We start from the raw sequence: 26,532 nt of genomic DNA on the forward strand, positions 1-26,532 counted from the left end.
ACATTAAAGATAAGATAAATGACATTTTGACCCATCACCTCTGCCAGTTGTGGATGGATTCAGTGCATTCTGTTTTCATGCCAGCTGGTTAGAGAACATGGAAGAGTCTGTCTACTCACCATTGGATATGCATTTTTTGTGTATCTATATACAAAAAGAACCTTGCCTTTTTTTGGGGGGGACGGACGGACAGGGGAGGGGTATTGGTGGTGGTAAAAATGCAACCCACCTTGTCTCAGCTTTAATTTGCTTTGGGAACTGCAGTATCCCCATGAATGTGCAGTACCTGGATCACTAATTTAGAGATCCATTAAAAAGGCATAAGTGTAACCTTCACTTTTCCCAACTCCACCCTTCTCCAGTGCTCTGATGCCCAGGCTTCATTAAAAGTCCCTATTTCTTGGTAACACATCTCATTCTTTCCCTATTGCTGGTTCAACTATTTATTTGCAAATCCCTATGGGATAAAAAATAAAATAAAAATATAAAAAATAAAGCAATGAGTAAACATACTATTTTTAATGCAGAAGTTAAAGCACATTAAACTTGTACAAGTCTTCTCAGAAATGGTCTGTTTTAGTTTATCCCTTGGGACCGCTTTATGCGTACAAGTCCTTAATCTGTTTCATTTTTTCAAACTGTATTTTTTGCATTCTTTCTATTAATTTAGCTTAGCCTTCCTGAATGGCTCCATACAAATACTGGTTTCACCTCAGGGCAGATTACTAGAATTCACATATGAGAGAACCCCTCTTACCCTAGCTTCTGAACAAGTCCCCACACGACTTGCTCTCCTTTTGTACTCATGTTTTCATTTCAGTTTAATTCAGAAATCATCTTCACTCTCAGGCAAATCATGCCCAATCATGAATTCATATTTCTTCTATCATATCTCCTTGTCTCCAAGTCATTTATTCCTCCAGAAATAAAAGTGCCAAGTTTACCTTTAACACAGCCTTCCATGGTAAAGAAGTTTTTCCATGACTTGTCAACCATACCTTATGTAACAACTTAGATGCATCAAAATAATTTTTGTGAGATTTCTCAATACTTGGGCTACCTTGCTCACACTACAAAAAATAAATCAACTTTGTGAAAGAAGTTTACCGAATGTCAGCTAGCATGGGTTTTTAATTTGCTATATCGGTGAGATTTAAGTAGATACTTGTTTTTGCCAAAGGAAGTTGAGTACTTGTTCATCACTAAAATAAATATTTCTTTCCACAAACCCACTTTGGCAAGTTTGATTTTACTGTCTGCTTTTGCAGAATGAAGAGGTTACCCTCCAAAACAGCACAAATAGGAATAGTAATAAATAGCAAAAAACAGGATTTTCCCTGATCTGTGCAAATTTTAAAAGGGAAAATAACAGAAAACCCATGGAATACAACGCTTGTCTAAGAAACGCCTCACTGGGGGATTTTTTGCTTCCTTGTACAACTGAAAATGCAGTATGATGCCTGAAGCCTGCAGACGGCGGCCAAGAAACAAGCTTTTACATGTTAGATACCAAGCCGTGAAATACAGGTGTGGGGGGGGGGTGCAAGCAATGTGCTGCAAAAACCACGCCACGGCTGAAACCACTGAGAACCAAGTGAGGGCTGGCTGAAGGCTAGAGGAAGCACCGACACCACCCCACTTGGGGACGAGGCGGCGGGGGCTGGGGCACCGGGCAGAGGCCCGGGGGCTGGGGGCCAGGCTCCGAGGGGCAAGGGGCCGAGTACCGCGGTACAACGGGCCGGGCCCCGGGGGCGCAGCGGGCCGCAGGCCGCAGGCGCAGGCCGGGGCGGCCGCCAGCAGGTGTCGCGCTGCCGCCGCCGGTCCCGGCGGTGCGGGGGCCGCCGCCGAGCGCTGCTCGGTCCGGGCAGGAGCCGTCCCAGCGCCGAGCGGCTATTTATACTGCCGCCATGTGACCGGGGAAGCGTCCCGGCTCCAGCTCACTTTTTCCACTCCCCGCAATTAAAACTGCGCGTCTTGATTTTACTGGGAAGGCCGCGAAGGGAATTTGGGATTCGGGTTTTGTTGCGAGGCTCGTTTCCTTTCCGTCCCTTTCCTCTGTCCGCCCCCTGCTCCGGCCTTCAGGGAAGCTTCAGGCTCTCTGCTCCCAGCTTACCTGGAGAGAGGCCAAGCTTCTTAATATAGACCGCAGCACGGTCGCCTGGTAAAAATCTTCTGCCTATGCAGATCTGTTTTCAGTTTGCTTTTCCAAACACAGGGATGTACTGTGAAGCTGCAGGCTTTCCAACTGACAAATATGCATCAGGGACATTTTTTGAAGTTTTGGCACGTATGAGAAATAGGCTGACGCTTTTACTGTAAAACTGGGTCCTGTAATACCATTTTCTCAAATCTCATCTCCATTTAGAATCGCTTACAAGTAGAAATTGCAATCAGCAACAGGTAAAACCATATGCTCAAGCAATTTGCAAAAGCAGGCCTAGCCTGGTCATATGCTTAATGCATGGATACAAAGTCAATACAAGTGAAAGAATGCACAAAATGGCAAAATGCAAGTGAAGACAAATGGAAATTTGATTTGAAAATTTATTCTTTTGTCTTTTATCTTTATCATTTTTTAATATAAAGATACACCTATCTGCTTTCTGTGAGAATTGCATCAAACAGTACTTGCACCTGAGTTGCTTGGCCCTCACACTATTCACTGAGAACACACAGTTGGTTTTAAGATGTGAATCACAAAACCATAAATAACATGATACCTAAACCAATGTAATAAACATAGTGTTCAGCTAAGTGTATTGGCTCCCAATACAAGTTTCACAGCATTCTGGGCATTCCTGAAAAACAACAAGGTAAATTACATTCTAAAAATACCTAAAGCACAAAGCAGATATTTTTCTACTGATACCTCATCAGAGCCTGATGTCCATCTGAAAAGAGTACAGACTTGGAAAACCACATCATTTCATCTTGGGAGGCAGGAAACTTACCTCCACTCTGCCTTGTTATGCAGGAATGAGTTGCACTGGTCTGGAAGGTTGCTGTCATTTGACATAGACTCCAGAATTGAAATGATCTGCTTGAAAGATGGCCTTTTCTGAGGACAAAAGAAAAGCCAGTGTTTATGTTACTATGTAAAACCATTCACAAAATTTCTTCAATTGAAAGTGACAGATGGCAAGCAACAGAAATTGGGATGCTGCTTTCTGACACCGCATCTACATGAGAACTGCAAAGTTGTAATTTTTATTTTTCTACTATTCTTCCAATTGAAGAAATGGTCAGTTCGGAAAGAATCACATATGCCAGCAGGACTCAAGCCTCTGCTTACTCTCCTGTATCTACCAGTAAAACCTTTTCGTACTCCTTGTGGTATCAATAAAAATGTTATTACTACTGATTTTGTTTAATAACTATAAAGATTTTAGAATAAAAAGAAAGTTTTCATCAAGCTAAGAAGGAAAATACTGCCTGAAAGAGAAGGCTGGACCCATTAGCAACTGGTCATTAGACAGACGGCCTTTTATAGGGACTAACCCAAATTCTTTAATGCGTAAACAAGCTATTTAGCTGCCCATCACAAATGGGTTCCTGGCTGCAACTTGCAGGGAAGGACACTTTCCAGAAAACCCTCTCACTTAGCTAACCCATGGGTAGGCGGGGAAGAAGTGAAGATCTGGGCTACACAATGATGCCTCGGATGCCAGCAGAGCTCACGCGAACAGTGTCTCGGCTGGTCCTGTGCTGGGCTCATTCACTGAACTTTCTGTCGCCAGGCTCTGCACCCAGCGCCCACCCTGCTGACTGCATAACCGCATTGCCATGTAGAGAGCAGTTGCAGCTTCTCTGGATTTTCCTCTTTCCCCTTAGTCCCGAAGAAAAAGCTACTAACTAGGATAATAACTGAAAAAAACACAGTTAAATGTGTTTCTTGAAAGAGCACTGACTCTGTTAGTCTGTTTGACAGACCCCAGACAAGGTTGAGACAAAAGGTTGAAACAAAATGTAGATACATAATAAGGGGATGATGCGCATTCTCTCTGTATCTCGCCTGTAATTATACCATTTCTGCTAAAATTACAGATGCCGCAATTAAAACGTGCATTTTAATTTGGGAGCACAAAAACAATCAGGAACAATGCTGAGGTGTCTCTCCCAGGAAGATCCAAGTGATTTCCACATTATAAAAGAAAGACAATTTCTTTATTTTAAATGTCAAACAGCATGAAAAAGTGTCAAATGCATAACAAAAAAAAAAGACAAGCTCTCTTATATTGTAATGCTGCACTATTTGGCTGCAACTGGAAGCTTTGTCTGTCATTTTTTGGTCCATCTCCATGATTTCAGGCAAATGGGCAGTTGGGTGAGTTATGCAGCCTTTCTTTGCAGCTCCTGCCCCAGCCACTCACTCTCTTGCAACCTGGCCCCCAGCCCATCATCCATGGAGCAGCAACCTGGGTGCCTCGAGCTGCAGGAGCCTCCCTAGCATCATGTGGCATGGGAGCAATATGCTTCCAGTGCGGAAGCCCAGTGGGGATCCCTGCCTGTGGAGCTGCACTTACGGAGAGGCTGGGGGAGGCAGCAGCAGCCCCCCTGCATGCACAATGCTACTGGACCCACCATGGTGAGCAGACCCTTTGAACACATCCTGCAGGGGCATGACCCTCCCTGGTCAGGGAGCGTGCAGCACCAGGGGGTAAGGGGCACAACATTTATCACTAGTGCCAACACACGGTTGGACAGCCCTGGTGCTGTTTTGGAGAAGGGGGACGCTCAGGTGGCCCTCATGCCCTTCCTGTTGCTACAGCTGCATCTCTTGTAACCGCCCCAGCGGGTGCGAAATGTCGAGGGGATTCCTCTCAAATGCTGAAAAAGCTGCCAGACAGAAGACTGTGGCACATGGTTTGATGAATGACCTGTTGTTATTTTGATGGCTTTCCCCTCACCAACATTTTCTTGTAGGAGGTGGATTGGAGAGAGCTCTCAGGTCACCATGCAACACCCAGTCCCCACAGAAGCCCTGGGGAACTGCTGCTATGTGCTGTCTGACTGACTAGCAGGTGTGTAATGTGCCTTTACTAAACTAATTCTATTTTCAGAAGCAGATGAAGAGCAAATATCGCTTTGTTGCATAAATTACAAGATTTTATGGCTTACTTAGGTGTTCTTTACAAAATGGTTCTCTGTATGTTGCTTGCTTGTTCTCAGGAGCATACTAGGAAGAAAGTATTGGGCAGAGCTGACACCAAGTAAACACAGTCAACGCTGCTATCAGGCCTGCCTAGAATAATTGGAGTTGAGATAACAATGACAGAGAACAGCGCTTTTACTAAGGGCAGCTCAAAACACCAATGGACTGATTTGGGAAGAGCAGCAACATGCACTCTTTGGGTCCTACGCAGAGCGGAACCAAGCTGGTATGCAGCAAGTATTTACAGGCACAGGGGCTGTTGTGTTGCACAACTACAGCTGGAACAAGTGTACAGTCACATAGTACTGACAAAGCTCGTTGGCCTGTGTAATTTCCATCAACAGCCACCAGCTATCCTGCCAGCTTTACAGATGCCAGATGCATAGGTTACAGCTTTCCCTGGAGGTGCAGCTGACAGGAAGACACAAACCTACGTAACTTCATGTTTTTGTTGGTTTCTTCCCCCAAAGGAAACAATAATTTTAGATTTAATAATGCAGTCTAGGTACAGACTGATAACTTGGGTAAAACTGGCAAGAAGTGATTGTTGGGAATCCAAGCTGAGAAGCTTTCTTTAAAAAACAAACAGTCTTATTTTCAGTGGGTGGCTGCTTGGCACTTCCTAGAAAGTCAGGCATCTTAAGTGGTTCCTTACAAGAGACTCTCAAAATATCAAGGCATGAGTTGCCTTTGAAAATTGTTTCCCTTCATATCTATGATGTCTCATGCAACAATTTTTAATATATTCCCATTTAGGAATAATTCTGGCTAACGTTTTCACTATTTCCTTCCGCTCAGTATTTCTTACTAAACAGGTCTGCATAAAACCAAGATATTTAATACATACGGCTTTTCTTTCTTGCTGCTTCTCTATTCACAGATTTGAGTTCCAATAAAATATTCAGTAATTTATAATCATCTTTGATGTTAAAGTGGTGATAAACTGAAGGAACAGATGAAATCAAAAAGAAAGATGCAGCCACCTGTGTTTCCAAAGCAAGAATCCCTAGTAAATGAAGGCATTAGTTATAAGCAACCTTGTTTGTACAACTTCCTAATGCCCTAGCAAAAGTAGCTTGTTTGGTAGGGATTTTAATATTTGGGTAGTTATTTAACATACTTGTTACCACAGAGATTGTTCTTTAATAACTACTGACTTAAAGTAATTAGTAATTAGCATTTTAGTAAAAAGCTTTGAACCCCCATAAGGGACAGTTTAACTAGCACGGTTTAAACTGAATGCAGACTACCAACACACGTCACCTGGAGCAGTGTACTATGGACATCTTCTTCCAGGTACGAACAAATTCTTATAAATTCAAAGCACAGTTAATAACTGTGTTCTTTCCCATGAGGGATTTATAGCGTGAGCAGTATCTGATACTCCGGCTGCTTTTGCAGCAGCGCTCCAGGTGTACTCCTTTGGCCCACAGTAAATGCACATCCTTCTTTTCTCAGGGGTAAGTCACCTATAGATACCTGAGGCTTTCTGTGGGCTAGACGTATGCACATGAGCAATTGCTTTTAAGCAGCCAACATCCTTGAACTCACCCTCGCTTGACCTTCAGTAACTTGTTCATGTATCTACTATCCATTTTTCTGAAGCCACTCCTGGACAAAGGGAAAGTTGCACAGTGCGGTATTTTAGAGGAGTGTGCTCCATCTTTTGGCTCAAGCAGGCCACACAGCCTTTTTATCAAGGCATTTTGAAAGCTGTAAGTAGTGATCCTTACCCAACACGTGATTGAGTATGTCAGTCACATGCCCAAAATGTGACCAGAGACTACTCCCTTTCAGTCATGTGAATGAAGCATTTATAATTGCTTAACAAAAGAGAAGCTGAGTGAAAAATGTAGCAAAGAGCAGACTGTCAGAAAAAAATGAGCTAACCCAACGTTCACTCTTAACACACATCAGAGACATCTGGGAACAACGCTCTCAGAAACTCAGGCCAAACCCAGGTTAACTGCTCAGGCATCCCTGTTTTACAACGTGCAGATCCCTCCCTCTCCTGGAAATACAGCAACAGCATTCTGGAGTCTCACATATCTGGCTGCAGTGATCGAAAGAGTGAACTGGTCTAGTACGTGCAGCTCAGTCTGTGGCCTTTGGTAGGGATGCTGATGCTTGGTGGTAGTTTTATTAATAAGACATGTAGTTACCACTTGGAAGGGCTCTTCACTAATTACTGACTTAGAACTTAAACAGTCCCCTTAACAGATGCAAAGATTCAAAGCATTTTTTCTTCTCCCCTCTGTGGAGAGGAGAAAGAGGATGATATTAAGAGAACACTATTTAAATAGGCATTCATGTGGAAACTATGTTGCTGATGGGTAGGAAAGTAACTTCTTGCTTCAAGAGGAAAAAACAAGAAGGGAAATCTCCTTTCTTGTACTGCTCTCCTATGACTACTCTCCAGTGATAACATGTTCTGGCTTTAGAGCACCTAAGTGCTGTAATTTATTTTGGTATTAATCTTGGTGTTTCTGAAGTAGTATTTAACTTTCTTCAGAGTTTAAATGAACAAAGAGTTCTTCCTGTTGCCTTGACTTGAGAAAAAGAGCATAATTTCCTATCCTTCCCTCTCTTAACTACCTTCATAGGCAAAGGAAATACCTGATAATATTTGGTAACAAAACTGTTATGTACCCAGGTTCTTTCGAACCACTTCATGCATAACAGGATGGTAGCAGAATCAATTTAAGGAAGGTAATTGCCATGATCTACAAAAGCTTTTACTGAGTAAATACTCTCTTTAATTTCTCTTTTAGTTTATTCTCATAGGGGTATGTTAAGCAGTATATTACCATACTTCTATTGCTATAATATTACAGCATAATCATTATAAAACTCTGAATTCAAAGTTTTAAGGGAAAACACAAGGAAATTTTTAATGCTAAATTAGAATTGTTGCTGTCATTCCTATCTATATTCTATGGATTAACTTATTCTTTATACACTTCCAGCACAAGAAAGACATCAAAACTGGAACTTGTAATAGTTATTGCACATGTAATGCTCGTATATATCCAAGAAAGATTAATCCAAGAAAGATTAACTACTGAAAGAAAATAGAAAATAATTCTTCACTTGATCAAAAATGGTGGCATTCTTGCCATCTCACCCTATCTACAATGCCTGTCTTTAGTAGTGAGGTAATTTAGTAAAATTACGAACTCTTGACTAAAAGGAAAAGAGACACATTTAGGTACAAATATATAAGAATAACATATATATAAAAAAAAAGACAGCCCAAGCTAATCTTTTTGTGAAAAAATGGGTGTACCAACATGGCAGCAACTGTTGTTGCTCAGACTTGTCCTCCAAAGAAAGACTAACATACGTAGCAAAACAAGTAGTGGACGACGTAAAATAAGACACAAATTAAATTACCTTTGAATCAGCTTCCCAACACTGATGCATCAGTTCTGCAAAACTTCTGGGACAACTGCTTGGAATGGTTAATCTCTAATGGAAGTAAAAAATACCAGTAATTAGAAACATTTCCCTCTAAGGTGCTAATAATAGATTTTCTGTAAGAGCAAAGCAGTTAAAACGAGTAAAACACACTCCTCTTTCATTTTAAACACAATATAAAAACTGGTGATTGACGTAAAAAAAAAACAACAAAATAAGACCAACACCGGTAAGACATACAATTAATTAGTAGACTTATAAAGAAGGAATGGAACAAATACACCAGTGGAATTGCTCAAAAAAGCTAGGAGACAAGGAAGTAAAAATGAGGCAAACAGATATTAGTACTAAAACATAACAGTCTGTAGAGATAACTACTGCACTGCATTGTCTTACGAGATGTTTGTCAAGATAGGTATAATGTACAGGCTGGCTTAATTCCTTTCTCCCACACAGATGTATAACACTATAATCAGTTTTGATATACCAAGTGGCAGAAATATAGAGTCCACTGAGTTAAAAAGAGTTAAGTGAAGCTCTACATGACACAAGAGACGTTTCATGAGCCTGTGGTCAGAACAATTAGTGAGGACATGCAGATCTCAGAGAGCACTCACAGAGCACAGTGAACTCATATAAATATTTTCTGATGACTGAAGACAAAGAGTTGCTGGTTATAGCCAGGACAACTGACTACACAGAATTGGAAGCTGGTTTGGTTTTCTTTGCTCAGAGTTTTAAACTGTGAAAAATATTCTTTCACACAGTCTTAAATGACATTTAGTTTAAAGAATCTGCCTCCAGATTGGGAAGTCTAAAAGCAGATCTGTATATTCGTGTATATATACATGAATACAAACCTCTCCAGTTGCTTAGATGTGCATCCCAACATTACACATATAAGGAGATCCCTCCTGCTCTCGATAAGGCAGCTAACTGACTTCAGATGTTTCATACTAAATTAAAGAAATATGTAGATAGAAAAAACAGTTCTTCACTGCAAATGAGTCCAAATATGAGGAGTCAAGATAGTAAAAGGTTTCCTTGTCCTGCAGCAGGTAAGAAACAGATATTACAGTCCTGTTTAGACCAGCCTGCCAGGAAGACCCTTTGATCTGTCCTAGTCTGACATTTCATAAGTAAACCAGAGCAAGTTTTGTCAAATTTTGCACCATGATGTGACTCCAAGATGATCTGCAAAGCCTTACAAACCACAGCAGCCAAAGTAAGAGTTAACAATTTCTGCTGCACAAGCATTTGAATACCATGAAAACTCAAAATACGAGATACAGAGTCTGGGCACTGCAGAAGTATGATTATTTTAATAATGTAATACCTTAAGGTGCAAAGCTTTCCATGCAAGAAATACACAGAAATTTGTACAATGCATAAACAAATTGTGCTGCTGCTTGATTTTTGGTTGAGTCATTAACCTAAAAATACACTGGCTAGTCTTGCTACAGTATTTGTCTGTAACCCTTACTGTTCCAGGAGGTGGAAAATAAGTTTCAATCATCATTTACATGTGTCTCCCTTGGGCAGAATTTTATGTTACGTAGTGTAGAGGCAGCAGGTTCCAAAAGTACCAGATAATAATAAAGATGACATTTCTCATTAGTAATTTATGAGATCATACCTAGCATAATCTGAACTATTGTGTTTTTCTTTTCTGGATTAAAAAATATATAATTATACAGAAACTCTAGCAGAATAAAAATCACACTGTGAAATAATGCGGATTGTCAAAAAAGATCCATATAGAGTCGTTAAAATCCACTTCATTTGCTGGGCTCCAGATTTGCGACATGGGATTTTCAACCTCAGCAATTACATTTTGGCCTCGATCCCACACTGTTTTTAACAAGAGACTTAAAGTGTAAAGAATGAAGGCCTGGCCCAACAGTGACTCAATTCTGTTGTGAACTGGACTCATGCAAGCCCATTCATGTCAATAGATGGAACTGAGAACAGAACCTGGTCCTCATACTTGCTTTGGGACATAGAAACTGGGGGGGAAAAAAATACAAGCATAATGTATGCCAACTCTTACAAGGCTTATGCTGGGCATGGTCCCTAAGTCATGGCTGGAGAAAATAATAACTATGTAAACAAGTGTTCATGCTCTCAAAGCTTCCTGAAACACTTAAAAAGAAGATGGTAGCAACAGGCTAGTGGTACCTGGCAGATAAATAGCTGGCTTTGAAAATTTCAACCCTTAGGTTTCTCCAGCCATGAGTATAATAGCCGTCATGTCCACATTTTGCTTATACTGTGTTTTTCACAGTTCCTTGCCATGGAAAACTGTAGAGAAATATGTGCCATCTTTCACCATACAACTAAATCTCTTTACAACATTCCCAATGCCACTATGTGTCCCTGCCATAAAACTGTACATTCACAATAGAATGTAGTACGGCTGATGGAAGTCTTCATGGTTCCACCTTCTTCAAACTGACAGATGAGGCTTTTCCTAAACTAAGAGAAAGAGTCTTACTGTGCCTCCTGCTCTGTTACACACTGTAGATGACCACGGTCATAATCTTCAGACTGTTAATGTAGCATTTCCAACTAATGAGTATATCACAGTATCACTCACTGGAATTAATCCAGTTCTCAAGCAGAAGAAAAAAAGAGACAAAAAAAAGCCACCAACAAAAAATATTAAACTAAGAGGAGGAAACCTAACTCTACTGTATAACTCTGAAGCATTTTGAGAAACAGTTTATGTAGAATAATAGAAATCTGTATTGTACAGGCACTGCCTCACCATTGTAATGTTTCCCAAGCTTCCGCTGTGTCTAGATAGAGGAGGTTTCATCTTTGTGGAGGATTTCCATGCTTGTCTGTGTGTGGTACAGTCACAACTTTAAATGTTTTTTAAATGTAGTTACTGTCTTTGATATCAAGGGACTACGTGTTCAGATATACGCTCACATGTCCAACTAACTGAAAGCCTCAATTTGTGAGAAGAAGAAAAGCGAGGCTGGGGACACTGTACAAACGGTGTTTACACCACTGAAGTGCTTTTGAAATGGAAAGACTCTGCATGAGGAGGCTTGCAGCTATGCCACAGCCTTGCCGATACCAGTGAGGAGCTCATCTTCAATGTAGTGTTGAACGTAGGTGGCAAAACTGTAATTTCTCTCTTTTTTTAAAACTATTTTTTCTTCTTTTATTTTTGAAATTTTCATCTAAGCGGCAGTTTCTTGTACTATAGTGACTCCTGCTGGGAGAGTTAAGTTGAAGTAGCTGAAGGTCTCTTACAGATATATCAACTCCCGGCCAGTAAAAAGATGTCCTAAACGCAGGAGATGGAGTTAAACTGTTCCCCTACCTTGGACGCAATGGCTTCTTTCATCACTAAGAACAAACCCCTAGGTTTTACAATTGAGACTGAGAAACTAGTACAGTACTTGTACAATTTTTGATCTACAGCATCACGACGTGAAGCTGCAACAATTAGATGTAAAGGGTCCATTCATGAGGAATAACATCACTTTGACCCTTTGTGTTAGCTCCTACTGCTAATCTTTCCATACGCGTGAACTTACTTTCAATTTGAAGAAGATGAAAAAGTCTTTTGCAAAACCCCAATACTGTTTTCTGATCTATGTACCTGAATGTAGAAACGTAGTCTTACCTCGTTTTTTTCCACTACAAGCCAAGCTACTTGTAATCCTTCCAAGCCTTTAAAGGGGACCTCCCTTGTTAGCATCTCCCAGAGAACCTGGAACAGAAAAAAAGAAAAGAATTTTTATTTCTGTACTTTGTATTTTAAATACATTATTAAACCTTGATACAGCACTATTCTGTATCCAATTATCAGGCAACCAGTATCCATTTGCAGGAACTTGGACCAGTGTTTGTGTGCAAGATACTCTGACTAAATTAATTTGAATGTTTTTGCTTTTTCCTCTACAGTACAACCCAGATGAAAAACTGGGTTGTGTGGGGTCTAATGCCTGCAATTTTATGAGAGCCATGGGAATTGCTTTTTACTTTCTCTGTACACTATGTCACATTTGGCAGTTGAGACTTGGGTAGACAATGAACTCCGCCACTCCTTCTCAGCCCCAAGTAGACACATCCTTGCTTTTCAGTCATTCTGCATTTAAAAATATTTATTTATGATTGCAACTAGTGCTTTTAAGTAGTCAGAATCTGATCCATTAGATACTTTGCTCCTATGATATGCCTACAAAAAACATTAAATATAATATTGCAAGCAAAGGCGTAATTGTTAATCTCCAAGTATGTGATTATGTTAAAACAAACAATATACAGCATATTGACAATTATTCTATTCTCCCTCCATATCTTATGGACACACTAATCTTAGATACAAAGAAAGCTCCTAATTTCACATGCTTTCAGCATTTTAGTAACACAGTACATGAGAATCTGAGGTGCTCTGTAGAAAAGAGTTTGGCATCACCAAAGATTCTTGCAAGTCATTGAATCTAATTTGTTTTTCTGCCCCAGGGACTACATATTGGCATTCAATCAAATTAAGAGGCACTATGTACCTTCACTTGTATGTCCCTCTATTTTATCAGAACCTTCATATACTTATCTTGTTACAAATGTCTGCATAGAAACTGTTTCTTGCATAGAGACTTTTTCTTCCATTCATATGCCAAACACAACAACAATAAAAGACATAATCTATTTAGCATGTGACCAAATGTATTAAGATCCTTATGCAAGTCTCTACATCCTCACTGGTTGGGTTAGTACCCAGGCTCATTCCAGCTACATCATTTTGAATGGATTCTGGCCAACTCTGAAGGTAATTAGAAGAAAAATGAGAGAATATTGGCAGATGCTGCTCAAGCAGAAAAAAATGCACTGAAGCAGAGTTGGGCCTTTAATCAAGTGAACAGGGTACTCCATCAATAGACCTATTTGAATAATTCTGCTTGAGTCGGAAGACTGATTAGTAAAGGTAAGCGTATCTTGGAAAAATAAGTAAAAGAACAGTTTTCCTGAGAATAAGAAATATATGAGGAAAGCTATTCATAGACTTATTCATTTCTCCTGTTTGCCCCAATTCATTCTCCTTAGAAGAAGAAAAGCACTTTGATTTGTAATTCCAATTATCACCTCTCTACTGGTAGAGAAGCACATTTAACTGTGAGAGAATGAAATAATTTAGCAGCCCAATGTACTTCAATCAGAAAAGCACTGTACAAAACAGTTTAAAAACAAAAACCCCTGGGCCAAATCAAACATGCAGTTGAGCAGTCTTGCAGAACCAGCTCATTTGAATGGCTGTAATAGGAAACCATGAAGAAGAAACCCAAGTCTGCACATCAGATAGAGCAAGTAGTATCTAAATACTTCTTCCAAGTACAGAACACAATGAAATACACATTAAATGTCTCTGAGAGCCTTGAGCTGGAAAACTCCACTGTTCTTCTATTTTCTTTCAGAAGATTGAATTGTAAGGGTTGTCTAGTTTCATTCATGCATGTAAGTCTGCGAAGAACATTTTGCAACAAATTCCTTTATCATGACACCTTTAGTGTTTATTTCCATTGCCTGTGTGGATCACTACTTTCCTAAACCAACAGTGACAGCTTAAAATACTTCTATACTGCACACAGTTTAAGAGAAAACCAGCAGTCCGACTAGACATGAAGAATTTTTCTTAATGCTTTATTTATCACTAAAAGTATAGGAAAGTAAAAAAAAAAAAAAATAAAAAATTGACATGCCAGAAACCCTTGCATTGATTTACACAGGTTTAGAGCAATGTTCTAACAACACAAATTTTACATTCAGGCCAAAGATGTAGAAAAAGACTTTCCTTCCAATGATGACATGTCGGTATCTCCAGTTTTATAGGACTGCCAACCTGTCTCATGAATCAGCTACCCTGAATCATAAGCTAAGATGAATGAGAGCATTACTGGTTTTACAAAAACAAAACAACAACAACAACAAAAACAATAGCAAATGGGTATCTTCTGTATTCCCATTTGCTGCTTCCTGTCCCCAGGGTCATTCAACAGCAGAAAAAGCACCTGAACCTGACTTACCCTGGCCTCTTTATTGCAATATACACTCTGACCATTTTCTGAACTCAGTCCTCTGCTCACATCATACAGAAACTAATCTATCTTCCATTTCTAGTATAATTTAATTGAGAGACTGACATGATTCACTTCCACTCCCATCTTTGATGGTGAGGATCACCTGCTTTCCTGATCACATAACATCCCTCTGATGACAGACAGCAGGTGTTCACAGAGAAATAGCCAAGCTAGACACGGTGATGGAAAACAAATTGAGATCATTTATAGTGGTTTGTAAGCTGTGGCATCTGAAGATGTTAGGATCTTCTCTGCACACAGAGAAACAGAGTGAGAGATAAAGGTATGAATGTTCTTTCCATACATGAAGCTGAGAATAAGAACGAAATGTCTTCAGTTCTGTCAGTTCAGCTGCACATTTCAATTCTTATCCTGTCATCTACATGACAACAATCTAGAGAAGAAAAGAAAGAAAATACCAACCTCCGTGCAAAGCCAACAATAATTTGAAGTGCCATACAGGACAGGGAACATCCAAAAGAGTAGTTTGAGGAAAAAGAAAAACAACAACAAGCATGGAAAACGTTCACTAAAAAAAAGAAATGCTTTCTCTTCATAGGAAAGTGTACACGGATGAGGATCAGGAGCCACAATTATCAGAAGTACAGCATGAGCAGAAAGTGTTGTTCTCTTAGAGGTACTGCCCTTTGCCATGAAAATTAGGTCAGTCCCCTCTGGATTGATCCAAGTGGAAGTTAAAGATCTCATAATTCTTTTCAAAAAAGAGTAGGGGATAACCCCTGGAGCTGGCCAACATTCCCTCTATAAATAACATATGTCCTCATAGTTAAAGCAATGTATGAACTATTGCTAGGAGTGCAACAGCTGCTACGTTTAACTTGTCTCTATGCTACCAATAGCCAATTAATGCTTTTACTTTTTCGTTCCTGTAAGCATTTACAATTATATTGTGTACTTATACAGGTACACAAACGCATGCTGCCATCCTTTTGCCAGGTTAACATGTTCTGAGCATTTATCTTCATGATTTCAGAACAGCTTTTAGAGGGAACACTGTAATCCCCCACACTCTTTCATATCTTGAGAGAAGCAAATAATCATTTTTGAGCAATGCACACAATGACAGGATACCCTTACTGATGCGGGTGAACTTATGGGTTGATCACTTGTGGCACTTGTTGCTCAAGAGTATGGATTTGGAAATGGATTAGAAAAGTAAATCACAGCATGGCTAAAGGAAGTTCAAAATCTGTCTTTGTGGCATAATAAATCTCCTGGAATATTTAGCTTTAGCATTTCCTAGGTTGTATTATGTATTACTTACTATTTATCTCAAATAGAAAATATGGAACTGTTTATCCACCCAGGAAGAGCACGAGAAGATAACATGAACATTAGCTACAAATACGTATGCAACTGTTTGCAAAGAGGGAAGTTCATTTCAGGTGAGAAGCAAATTGGACCTATACTGTACAGGAAGACTTTGACACTTCATGGGAAAAGTGCTGTCAGACTTAAGCAGAATATTTAAAATCACAGACTAGTTTGTAGAAAGAAAAGCCAGCCAGGAAAAAAAAAAAATCAAGAAAGAAATTAAATGAACTTATAGGAACGGTAACAAATACCATGAACAGAGTATCTATTCCTAGCATCTTACTAGTTTACATTTGAAACGATTCTGTTCTTTGTTAACAAGCCTTTAACTGAAGAAATGCAGATTTGTCTCTCTAGCACAAAAGCTGCTGGCAAGTGTTACACTTTGAAAAAGGATTCTTTAAGCGTTGTTTTTACAGATGATAATCATTTGACAAGACAAAAATACCCCTTCTAAGATTTTTTTTGTTTTCAGTCTCCTAACTAATTCTTTGATAATCCAACACTTATAACAGGGAGACTCCAACTTTCAAAGTTATATTCTGACAATTTCCTGCTTTCTGACAACTCCATTATGTCAGTAATTTCATCAACTGAGAACTTGGGCCACTGCCATTCTTCATTTCTACCCCTGAATCTCCTCTGAAAACAATGGTGTTCCAAGACATAGCATTGGAGTTATAAAAAGATGAATTCATTTCTAAGTGTTTATGAATTCATAAGCTTCTACCCATAGCAGAGCACATTAGCTCAAAAACAGGACATTAAAAAATGTGGGTCAAATACTATAAGGCATACTGAAGTAGCACTATAGACCCATAACCACATTAAAATATTCTAGCAACACTGAACTGGTTTCATACTGAGAGTGGTTTAGTTTTACCTTCAAGCACAGAACTGACAAAGGAGCTTTACTTTTTGGATGAGGAAAAGTAAACTCTGTGTGACATATTGTTCCTACAGCTCTGGTAATACTTGATATGATAAAATATTAAACAATTTCTTACCTTCTCTCACTTCTAGAACGTTACTTGAAGTCAATTCACACCAAGATGACTATGTGAGCAGTCTTGAACTATAAGACCTTTTCTGGACTTTCTCCTCTAACATGTTTTCTTTGTTTTGGAATTGGAACGTTTCCCTTCACCGGATAATACGTGATTGCTTCCAGTAACAATTTACATTAACATTTACATTTGTTAGCTTATGTTCTATTACTATTTGTGCCCTCGTTCAGTTAAGCAAGGATTTTAAATCTGCCGATATAGGCTTCTTCTTTCCCCTTACAAACCGTCAACCTTTCATTTGTAAGATACCCCACCATCATCTCTCATTTTTTTCACTATAAACAACTGTTTGACAAAAAGTTTATGTAACCTACGTAGCCTTCCACTGGGACATCAGCTTAGCTATGTAAGACCATAGGTGCTAGCTTAAAACTACAGTGCATCCCTTACATCTCTTCCCACCCCTCAAAGAGAAAGGAACAATATTTTACAATATATTGTTCTGAAACAACTCCCCATTCTGTCACCCACAGTGGAACCCAAAACCAAAAAGCTATGTAAACAGATACGCACGCAGACTATAACCCCACTTCCTTTCTCTTCCCTCCCAAAGTATTAATTACTGCTGTCATGGAAAGGCTATGGGGCAAGACTCATAATTGGTCTGACCAGTACTCTTTCTAGCCTATTTATTTTGTATTGCAGAGCAAAAACAATTTAGAGTTTGACTGTGGACAGAGTGAAATAATTCACATGACTCTACCTACAAACCTGACATTCTAATGCACTATTACTGATTATTTCCCCTTCACATAAATGGCAAAGCCATGCCGGCGTTCTCTGTATATTTAGATTGGGCCTCTACCTCCACAAGACGTACAGTCTCTGTTCTCTCAGCTACCAGGTAATGATACCAGAATCTTTTAAACAATTAAGCATAAAAAAGTGGCTACCTTTTTGATATAAACTCAGTGACACCCCATTTTATGGAAGTTCTGGTATACACCTATTACAACACAACCTTTTTCTCTTCTGCTTCACTAAAGCACAAGCAGAGATTAATGATGCAGATTGCTCAGTGGTTCCTGCAAGCCTTCTGACATATGCTGAATACTTGCGGTAAAGCATGCATTTCCCACACTGGCATGCTGCTAATCTAATCAGATATGGACCTTACCAAACATGCAAGACACTGTTCTTCCTATCATTTTCAAACACGTAATTATAAATTATGGGTGAGGCCTGAAAAAGTGTGATATTTTTGTTGTCCTTATTTAGAATTGTTGTTCTTGCATCCCATGAATTCTGTCACACTGGAGTTCTGCTAGTATGCAGAGAGAAATGAGAGGCACTTACCACTCCGTATGAGTATGTGTCACATGTTTCAGACACTGGGAGACTTTGAATAACTTCTGGAGCCATCCATGGAAAAGTGCCCACTAATGACATGTGTGTTGTATGTGAGTGGAACCTTGAGGCACCAAAATCACAGATCTGGCAAAAATAAACAGATAGTAGAGTGTCAACCTAATTTATCAGTCATCAAAACATTGAGTCAAGCAGCAGCATCTCTCACATAATTAAAGCGTTCATACCTTTAACACGCCATCAGCAGCTATAACAACTAAAAATGAAAAAAAAATAGGTTACAAGAATGTCTTTAAAAACAAATGCAATATGTTTTCACAGCAAAAAAAAGTTTGCACTTTATCAAGAAAGCAATTCCATGCTCAGTGAGCACCGAAATATGCAGACATTCACAATTGTCCTGGTTTCTCTGAGCAGGTTTGGAGACCATCTGCTGAATACCTGAAAGCCTCTGAACAACTGCAAAGCCTTTCAGGTCTTACTAAGTTCAAAGACAGCAACACAACTATAACTAATATATAGATAAGCTCCCTTGTCTCCAATGTAGCAGTTAGGCTTAACAACAAACTCTCCAAAAGATTTGTTAAACGAAAAAAAATAAAAAGGAGAAAATTTACAACTGAAATGAGATCTAGTTTTCTTGTGACTATTATTTCCCTGTGCAGATTATTAAAATTGAGTCCCTCCTGTCCCACTACTAGATAATGTTTCAGTTCAAATCAATATTCAGCAAATTTCATAAATGCTTGTCAACTGCCAAGTACAGTCTAAACAGTGCAGCTCTATGCTGAGTGTGCATTACTCAAAAGCATGCCTATCTGTCAAACCACAAAACAGGCCATGACAAAAACAAGATTTTCAGATAGAAAATAATAGGTCTTATCCAGTCTACTGTGTCTGGTGCATGCCAGTCTTTCCTGGTACTCAACAATTCCAAATAGAAAAAACAAGTGAGGAGTGTCCAGGCAATCTCTGACAGCTGATAAGATGGACACAATCACGGTCAGCCAGACACAATTTGAAAAGAGCCCTCCACAGTGCTCTAAATGATGCCAGGGACAGTAGCAGAGCTCCAACAGCTTCAGAACAGAGAGAAGGGAGGAGAAGAAAACAGGCTTTTCTGTGCCTCAGCAACAGCCAGTGCAGCTTGTTGACAGCCAAGGTGTTCTGCACATTCACAAAGCTCATGTACAGATTTGAGTGCTACAATTACAGGTAACAGTAAATAAAGCGCATTTTATTGTTTTGCTACTTTACCGTTCCTGGACTTCAGATCTCTGTGGATTACTTTGACTGGAGCTTCCATATGTAAATAGTGCATTCCTACACAAAACAAGGGAACAGTCTCGTTAGGCAGGCCGAGGGTGGCCTCACTTATCGGCAGTCATGTTTTTTAGATCCCATTACTCATCCTCATTACAGGCTGGCATATGTGCAGGCTGTATTGATCGGATGCGAGAAAAGCAAAGGTCCCCATAACCTGCTTTGAGTAAAAATCACTAAGCAAAGCTCATATATCTCTCAGAGCACCTATATGGGTATGTTAATGCTTTTTAACTTCATATTTAGTTATTTTCTCTAATGTGTAGAGAAATGAATGGTATGAATTTAATGTTCATTAGTTTACACTAATTCTTGTGTGGTCACAGAGAACCCAAAGGACAGAACAGTTTGTTCTGTATCATTATATGAAAAATGTCAGTATGTTTACTGAGAACAAGCTTCCTAAAATATACCAATTCAAATAAAATGTAAGGATAATTATGCACTTTACCTCATAATTACACTACATCAGCAAGATTATCCTCTTGGGACTTAGGGGCAAACCATAAGTAAAACTGGCTCACAGAAGGCATTTTCACTCCAGAAATGATTTCCAGCTCAGAATAATCAAGAAACATATTAAACAGCGAATGTTTGATGTTTTTGTTATTGTTTGTTTTCTTTTATGGACAATTTGAATAAGGAAGTATAGGAAAGCTTTTCTGACTTCATAGGGAAAGAATCTCCAGCTTTACACTTTGCTGACTGTGTAAGACATAACGTACCACTGGTCTTGCTTACCTTTAGCTATGTCAGTTGCCCAGGTCATGATATGATCCATATCCATCTCTTCACTTTTGTTACTATTAATGTAATCAAACAGTGAGCCAGCAGAAGCATACTCTATTAAAATAAAAAGGAAAAAAAAGCACATGACAGTTTTAAACACTGCGCCTAAATTCAAAGATCTAATAGAAACTCTGCCAGTTGCAGAAAGCAGCCAACTTCAAGCTTAATGACAGAATTTGCATTCGGCAGCAAACATCATTAGTAGTGTAGTAGTAGAGTAGTAGTTTGTTCTGGCTGTCCCAGCACAGACATAATTTACTGCTAAGGGAAAAGAAATGTAAAATAATGTATAATGACAGGCTTTAAAATTAAAAGGCGTTAGAAAGCTCTGGTGTAAAGAGAGCTCAGGCAAGGCAGTTCAAATTCTGGAGTAAAAGGTTCTGGTGATTATTTTCTTTTTAAAGATTTATGAAGGATAGTTCTGTTCAGAGAGAGATCTATGTAAAAATGGTAACACGCCACTGAGCAATTTAGTCCACTTGTGACTTTACAGCTGGCATGCAAATGGTGTTAAGCTTTCACTGCTTTATATTCTGTCAGCCTAGGGCAAGTCAGCACAGCTAAGAAAGCAAGATGTTTTCTTAAGCTCCTTATTCAGCATCAACAGAAGTTTTTCTTAACTTCTTTCACCTACACCTACAGAAACCTACAGCAGGATCATGCAGGTAGAAACAAAGGCTTTTTCGGCCCATTGGTGTTTGCAAGTGTGACAGACAGAATCCAGTCTGACTTTCAGGGCTCACAGGGCTGCGAGCTGGAATACCAAGCTCATTACACCTACACACTTTTAAATGTGGAAGTAGAAACAACAGAAACCTCCACAGTGCCACTTCTATACAGCTTGAAATTCTTCCATATTTAAACAGTGAACGTTCCTCTCCCAACCAGAACAGCAGTTAACAGATGAGATTGGTGGTACCAGATCTCCCCTATTATTTCAAAGAGGATACTCCCCACTGATCAGCAGTTCTGTGTTTAAATTATGCCCCATAACAAAGGATAATTATTTTGTTTTTTAAAAAGTAAAATCAGGTATTAAATATATGGTGTTCTGTTAGGAAGAATGGGTTTGCAAGTAGAAAGGGACATTAAAAATTAAATTTTCCTACTTCCCCATCCAAGAATAGAGCAGATCAAGTAATTTATTCATTAACAAAAAATGAATGGAAGAAACTACAGACTTAACACTAAAGCAAAGTTGGGCAAATCTCCATGTGCAGCAGGTCACATTCAGCAGCCTAAAGGCTGTAGCTCCTTTGTTTAGTATTTACTGTTATTTCCCCAATAAGCTTTATGCTTATTTAGTTTTTTTGGTGAACCATGAACAAATGCAAGATATTGCTCGTCAGCTGAAGAAGCTGATACATTTTCTTCTTTCTGATTGCCAGGACAGAGTGAGCACGTGCCACCGTGTGTAGCCAAAGTAGCACAAAGAGTAAGGGGATGCAAGAAGCAATTCCAAGCCTTTCGCCCCTCTCTCCAAAGGCTGTTCAGTGTGCTCCTTGGGCAATCTGCAGAATTTAAAACCCACTTACAAGATTCCCAAAATCTTCATAGCTAATGAGGCAAACCACCTGGTATACAATTGAAATGCTTAATTTCTGCCATTTGAAAGCAGCAACAAAATCCATCCCCCCTAAGATGACAAAATATACCTGGATTGCTGTTTGTAATAGTATTAATCAATGAACGATAGATACATCATAGGCTAAAGGCATACAAAGTAAACATTGCTCCACACCAGTGAAATTGAAACCATGGGGAAATTACTGAGTAGGGAAGGAAACTCTGGGACAAGACAGAATCTGCAGCCTAGAATATGGGAGGCGATATGAGAAGATCCCATTGCTAAATGAAAGGAAAGAGGGAGTAAATAGGAAGTCACTTGCAAGCAAACACTCTAGTGGCAAGTTAGTTTTGTTTCAGTGCTGCAGGACCGTCAGCTGCAAGGAGCCCCTGCAGGAGACAGGCACGCTGCTTCTGATGTCACCGAAAGAGGACCAAGCTGCTGACCTGCACATTTCCTCAATTAAAACATCAGCTTTTTTTTACCCATGATGTCATTATATATCTTATAAATGGATTCTTCAGGAATAGGCTGGCTGCACACTGCATGCCTTTACAATGCATAATTTGATCCGCCAGGGTCAGGGATAACTGAGATCCCGGAGCCCTTTGCTGCTCTGTGTGAATGGAGACAAGCAATCTTCAATAAACACAGCTCAATCCTTTAGTATTTCTCCTCCGTATTTATCGTGCCATGGGTTTTTACAAGGGGGATATGGATTTGAAAATTATCTTGTCAGGATATTTTTTTTTTCAATAAAGAATAAGAGGTATTTGCTTCAGAAAGAAAAGTTGTGAATAGCAAACCGTCCCCTTCCTGTGGAATATACCGTACGCTTCTGCACAGAGGGGACACACAAGCTGCAAGAATCTTTAGGGAGGAAGCAGCAGTGATCGAAAACCAGATCTGAAAGCTAGACATCAAGACTGCTGTTGGCAGTCAACGACATCTAGAACGATGTGATTCATGTCAGCAGCTCGAGGGGCTGAATGATGAGTTGTAACACTGACATACATCCCAGTGGGGGAAACACGTTTTGACTGCACATGTAGCTTTTCTCATTCCTACAGGGCATTCTCAGAGAACTATCTGACAATCCCACATAAGATATTATGTACAGCCAATACTCAGTACATGCCAATGCTTGGCTGAATGCCCTAATCTCCATCATTTTCAAGAATCATTAAGTTCTTAGGATTTCTTGCTTGGGATTTTCTCTTGCAAGACATGGATCTCTGACTAAACACAAGATTGAGACTGCAGCACTGAAAACTACCCAGAAGACCATGGAGTGAACATCTCTCTAAAAGATAAGTCAAGCACAATTAGCATTTCTTTTCTCAGTAGCCACGCTCCCATTTGAAAACAGTGTGGGAAAATGGAGCCTTGCTCCCCTTCCAACCCAAGGGACTCCAGACTCCCTGGAAGTTGCACGGAGAACCCAATGCAGTTTAATAAAAAACATTTTTTCCTTAGCCAGGATGGATTCAGAGCTCCTCAAATAACAAAGTGGTTGGACCACACAGAGTATAGTCTCCTTCTCACAGACAGTTAAAGAGTCCCCATTCCCAATGACATAATAAACCACTTTAGCTGTTCTCCGTCCTGTGACTGGCAAGCAGGTCAAATGACCTTCTCTGAACACTGACCTTTTGTGAGATCAAACTGAGGACTTTCTGATCCAGACATCATTCTGAGGTGTTGATTACACATTTGCTTTGTTAGTCTGCTCTCTGGTTTACACTTATTAAACCTACATTACAAATAATTATATTATATGACCTGACTTATTAACTTTTTACTATTTTTACTGCTTAAACCAGGTATTTAAGTTCCTTTCTGGTATGTTATCACCAATCCATGCTCCAAGTGGTGCAGGCTGTGGACACCCTTCATGCACCCCGGAGTACTGGCTTCAACACTGCGACCTCCAGTAGCCTGATATGCCTGTAAATACAGCAGTTCCGTATCTCACAAGTGCTCCCACCGGATTACACTGCCATCTACTGTGATAACAGGAGGTCTAAGAGACAGGTAGAAATAACTGAATTTTCACAGGTTCTGTCCACCATCAGAGGGATTTAAACAGCTGATTAGAAGTTGTACTTTTTCCAGCACATGATGCTGGGTGGACCCTTTGCAGCAGAAGCTCCTGGAGAAGCTTACACTAAAATGAAACCCTGGCCAGGGCAGAAAAGGTCGACAAGCAGATGATACTGCCTACAGACAGCTTGGTGTTATCTACATTCATAAAGACCAGGTTCTGGATTTCCTCACACCTGCCCAGCAGGTGACAGATAACAGCTAGACCTGCATTGTGGTGGGACAGCCCTGTGATAGAAATGCCTTTTCCTGGCAGCTGCACCAACCCTATGCCTGTGGCCACACAAACAGAACTGCAGTGCTGAAGGTTGCCTCTCTGATCAGAAGTTTCTGAAAATGTTGTACGGGAAGAGAAAGAGATGAGTACATTAATACCAGCTCCAATCCTGTCTTTCATAAAGATTCGGAGAACAGTAAAAATCTAAATGGCAGCATTTCAAACTGATATTAGACTGTGTCACATGCAAACCTTAAATAGGTGGTGGTGATGAGATAAATGTCCCCTATGCCTAAAGTAAAGAAGTCCTTTTTGAATAAGAGCATTATGATCAAGTCAAGGGAATTCTCTTCTTTTGTAAAAATGATCATGAAAAACATTCCCAACTTCTCTACCACTGTATGCACTGGATAACAGAAAAGTATAGTAAAGTGCTTGCTGAGCATCAACCCACTAATCATGTACACAGAGTAGACAAGTAAATAGCGGAAGACAAGGGTAAAATCTTCATTAAAAGCCCTTAGATTTGTAACACATGCATTTGGTCAGTACACTACTCTTTACAGTCAAATTCTCTGATGTGTTACAGCCCTGACAAAAGACATCCCCTAATCCACACTTTCATGGTTTTTCTCTCTCCAAACATTGTTTCAGCAGATTGTAGATTTCTTTGCTTTAGGTGTATTTTCTGTTGCCATCTTACCTAGTTTCTCCTGTACAGGAGAAGGTAAAAAATCATATAATCTGTAATGTATTTTTTTTTTAATCTGCACCAAATCGTAAGATAAGGGAAGGAAGCTTAAAAGGGTGATAAGAAAAACAACACCACTACCACACACTTAAAAATAACCTCCACATAATTCTAGAAATGCAAGAATGAATGAAACCCAGGTTCCAGTGAATAAAGGGAATTGTCTTATGGTGTCTAATAAATCATTGACTCTGTTTCAAGTTCTTCCTGTGGAAGGGAAGTTCACAATGTAGATTCTCATTTTTTTTAGTACAGGCAGAATTCATGGTGCAACTCTGCTCTGAGCAGACTCTCAGTCTTCTCTTTTCACAGTGCTTGTGAGAACTTATGAAAATCTCAGAAAAGGGTAAGAAAACACAGTCAAAGCTTCCATCTAAAGCAGTGCTGAATTTGGGCATTAAGAATGCCCCATGATCCAACTGCTAGCAGTATGGCTCCCACTTCCAGCGCTCCCATTCATGCTGAGGTAGGTGGTGCTGAGCATTGTAACATTCAAAGGAGGCCAGAACAGTTAGAAAACACTGAAATCGGGTAAAGTTAATTCCTCCTAATATCAGAGTTTGACAGAATCAAGATGAAGGTCAGACAAGAAATGCTTACCTGTAACTATGCCATAATTGGGAGGTTCAATGACAGCTCCATAGAACTGAATGATGTTTTTGTGACTGAGCACACTGAGTATTTCTGCCTGTTGAAAACAAGCAAACAAAAAAGGTAGGCAATTAAGAACAGTGCATTTACTACATTAGTTTATTTTAGACCCCCATGGATATATATACACACACATATATAAGAAAGACTGTTCACAAATGATTGGCATTTGAAAACCACATGAGATAGTTTGGCAGATGAATGCTTAGTATGTTTGGAAAAAAGATCATACAATTCTTTCATGACCAAGGCACAGATGTAGAAGCTAAGTCTGGAAAAACTGAAGGCCCTGGAAAATTTTGTTCAAAGAAAGACCCAGGATTTTTGGCAGGGTTGTGGCAGTTCTATCCAGAATTTGTGTTTGTGCACAGAGCACTGTGCGTTCAGCAAGTCCAGAGCTCCAGGCTGTTAGAGCATACCGTGCACACACAGTTCAATCTGATGTTTACTGGAGACATGGAGTTTGCTAGGCATGCGCTGTAGAGTCTAATCGAATATGCACAGCAAGCATGCTTGAGATTGCCAAATAGCCAGCGGTGCAGTTGAAACTGCTTCTCAGAGAAGGCTGCAGATGTTTAAAAATTCTGGATAAATAAACAAAATCTTTGAATTCCACTTGAAAAATGCTTCTAGGTTTGACAGAGAGACTGCAAGAAATGAGAATGTATCCACAGAAATTAAGACACGTAGTCCCCCTGTTTTTTGAGGGAAAAAGACAGATGTTTCCTTTGAGGTCTCACAACAGTTTTGCCTCTTT

General features: G+C 39.6%; 1 protein-coding gene across 6 annotated transcripts in view; it reads right to left on the minus strand.

Annotated features, from left to right (window-relative positions):
• Positions 1-26,532, minus strand: part of LOC308198470 (mitogen-activated protein kinase kinase kinase 20-like) — an 81,136-nt gene that overhangs the window by 25,625 nt on the left and 28,979 nt on the right. For all 6 annotated transcript variants that reach the window (XM_080600902.1, XM_080600903.1, XM_080600905.1 and 3 more), the window contains 8 exons: positions 25,725-25,812; positions 20,439-20,540; positions 19,632-19,697; positions 18,602-18,630; positions 18,363-18,500; positions 12,210-12,296; positions 8,546-8,620; positions 2,952-3,058 (listed from right to left, as the gene is read on the minus strand). In XM_080600902.1, coding sequence (XP_080457028.1) covers positions 2,952-3,058; positions 8,546-8,620; positions 12,210-12,296; positions 18,363-18,500; positions 18,602-18,630; positions 19,632-19,697; positions 20,439-20,540; positions 25,725-25,812 — 692 coding nt within the window. The remainder of the gene's footprint in view (positions 1-2,951; positions 3,059-8,545; positions 8,621-12,209; positions 12,297-18,362; positions 18,501-18,601; positions 18,631-19,631; positions 19,698-20,438; positions 20,541-25,724; positions 25,813-26,532) is intronic.

The sequence above is a fragment of the Anser brachyrhynchus genome (assembly GCF_964034855.1).
Source record: "Anser brachyrhynchus genome assembly, chromosome: 7".
NCBI classification, from domain to species: Eukaryota; Metazoa; Chordata; class Aves; order Anseriformes; family Anatidae; genus Anser; species Anser brachyrhynchus.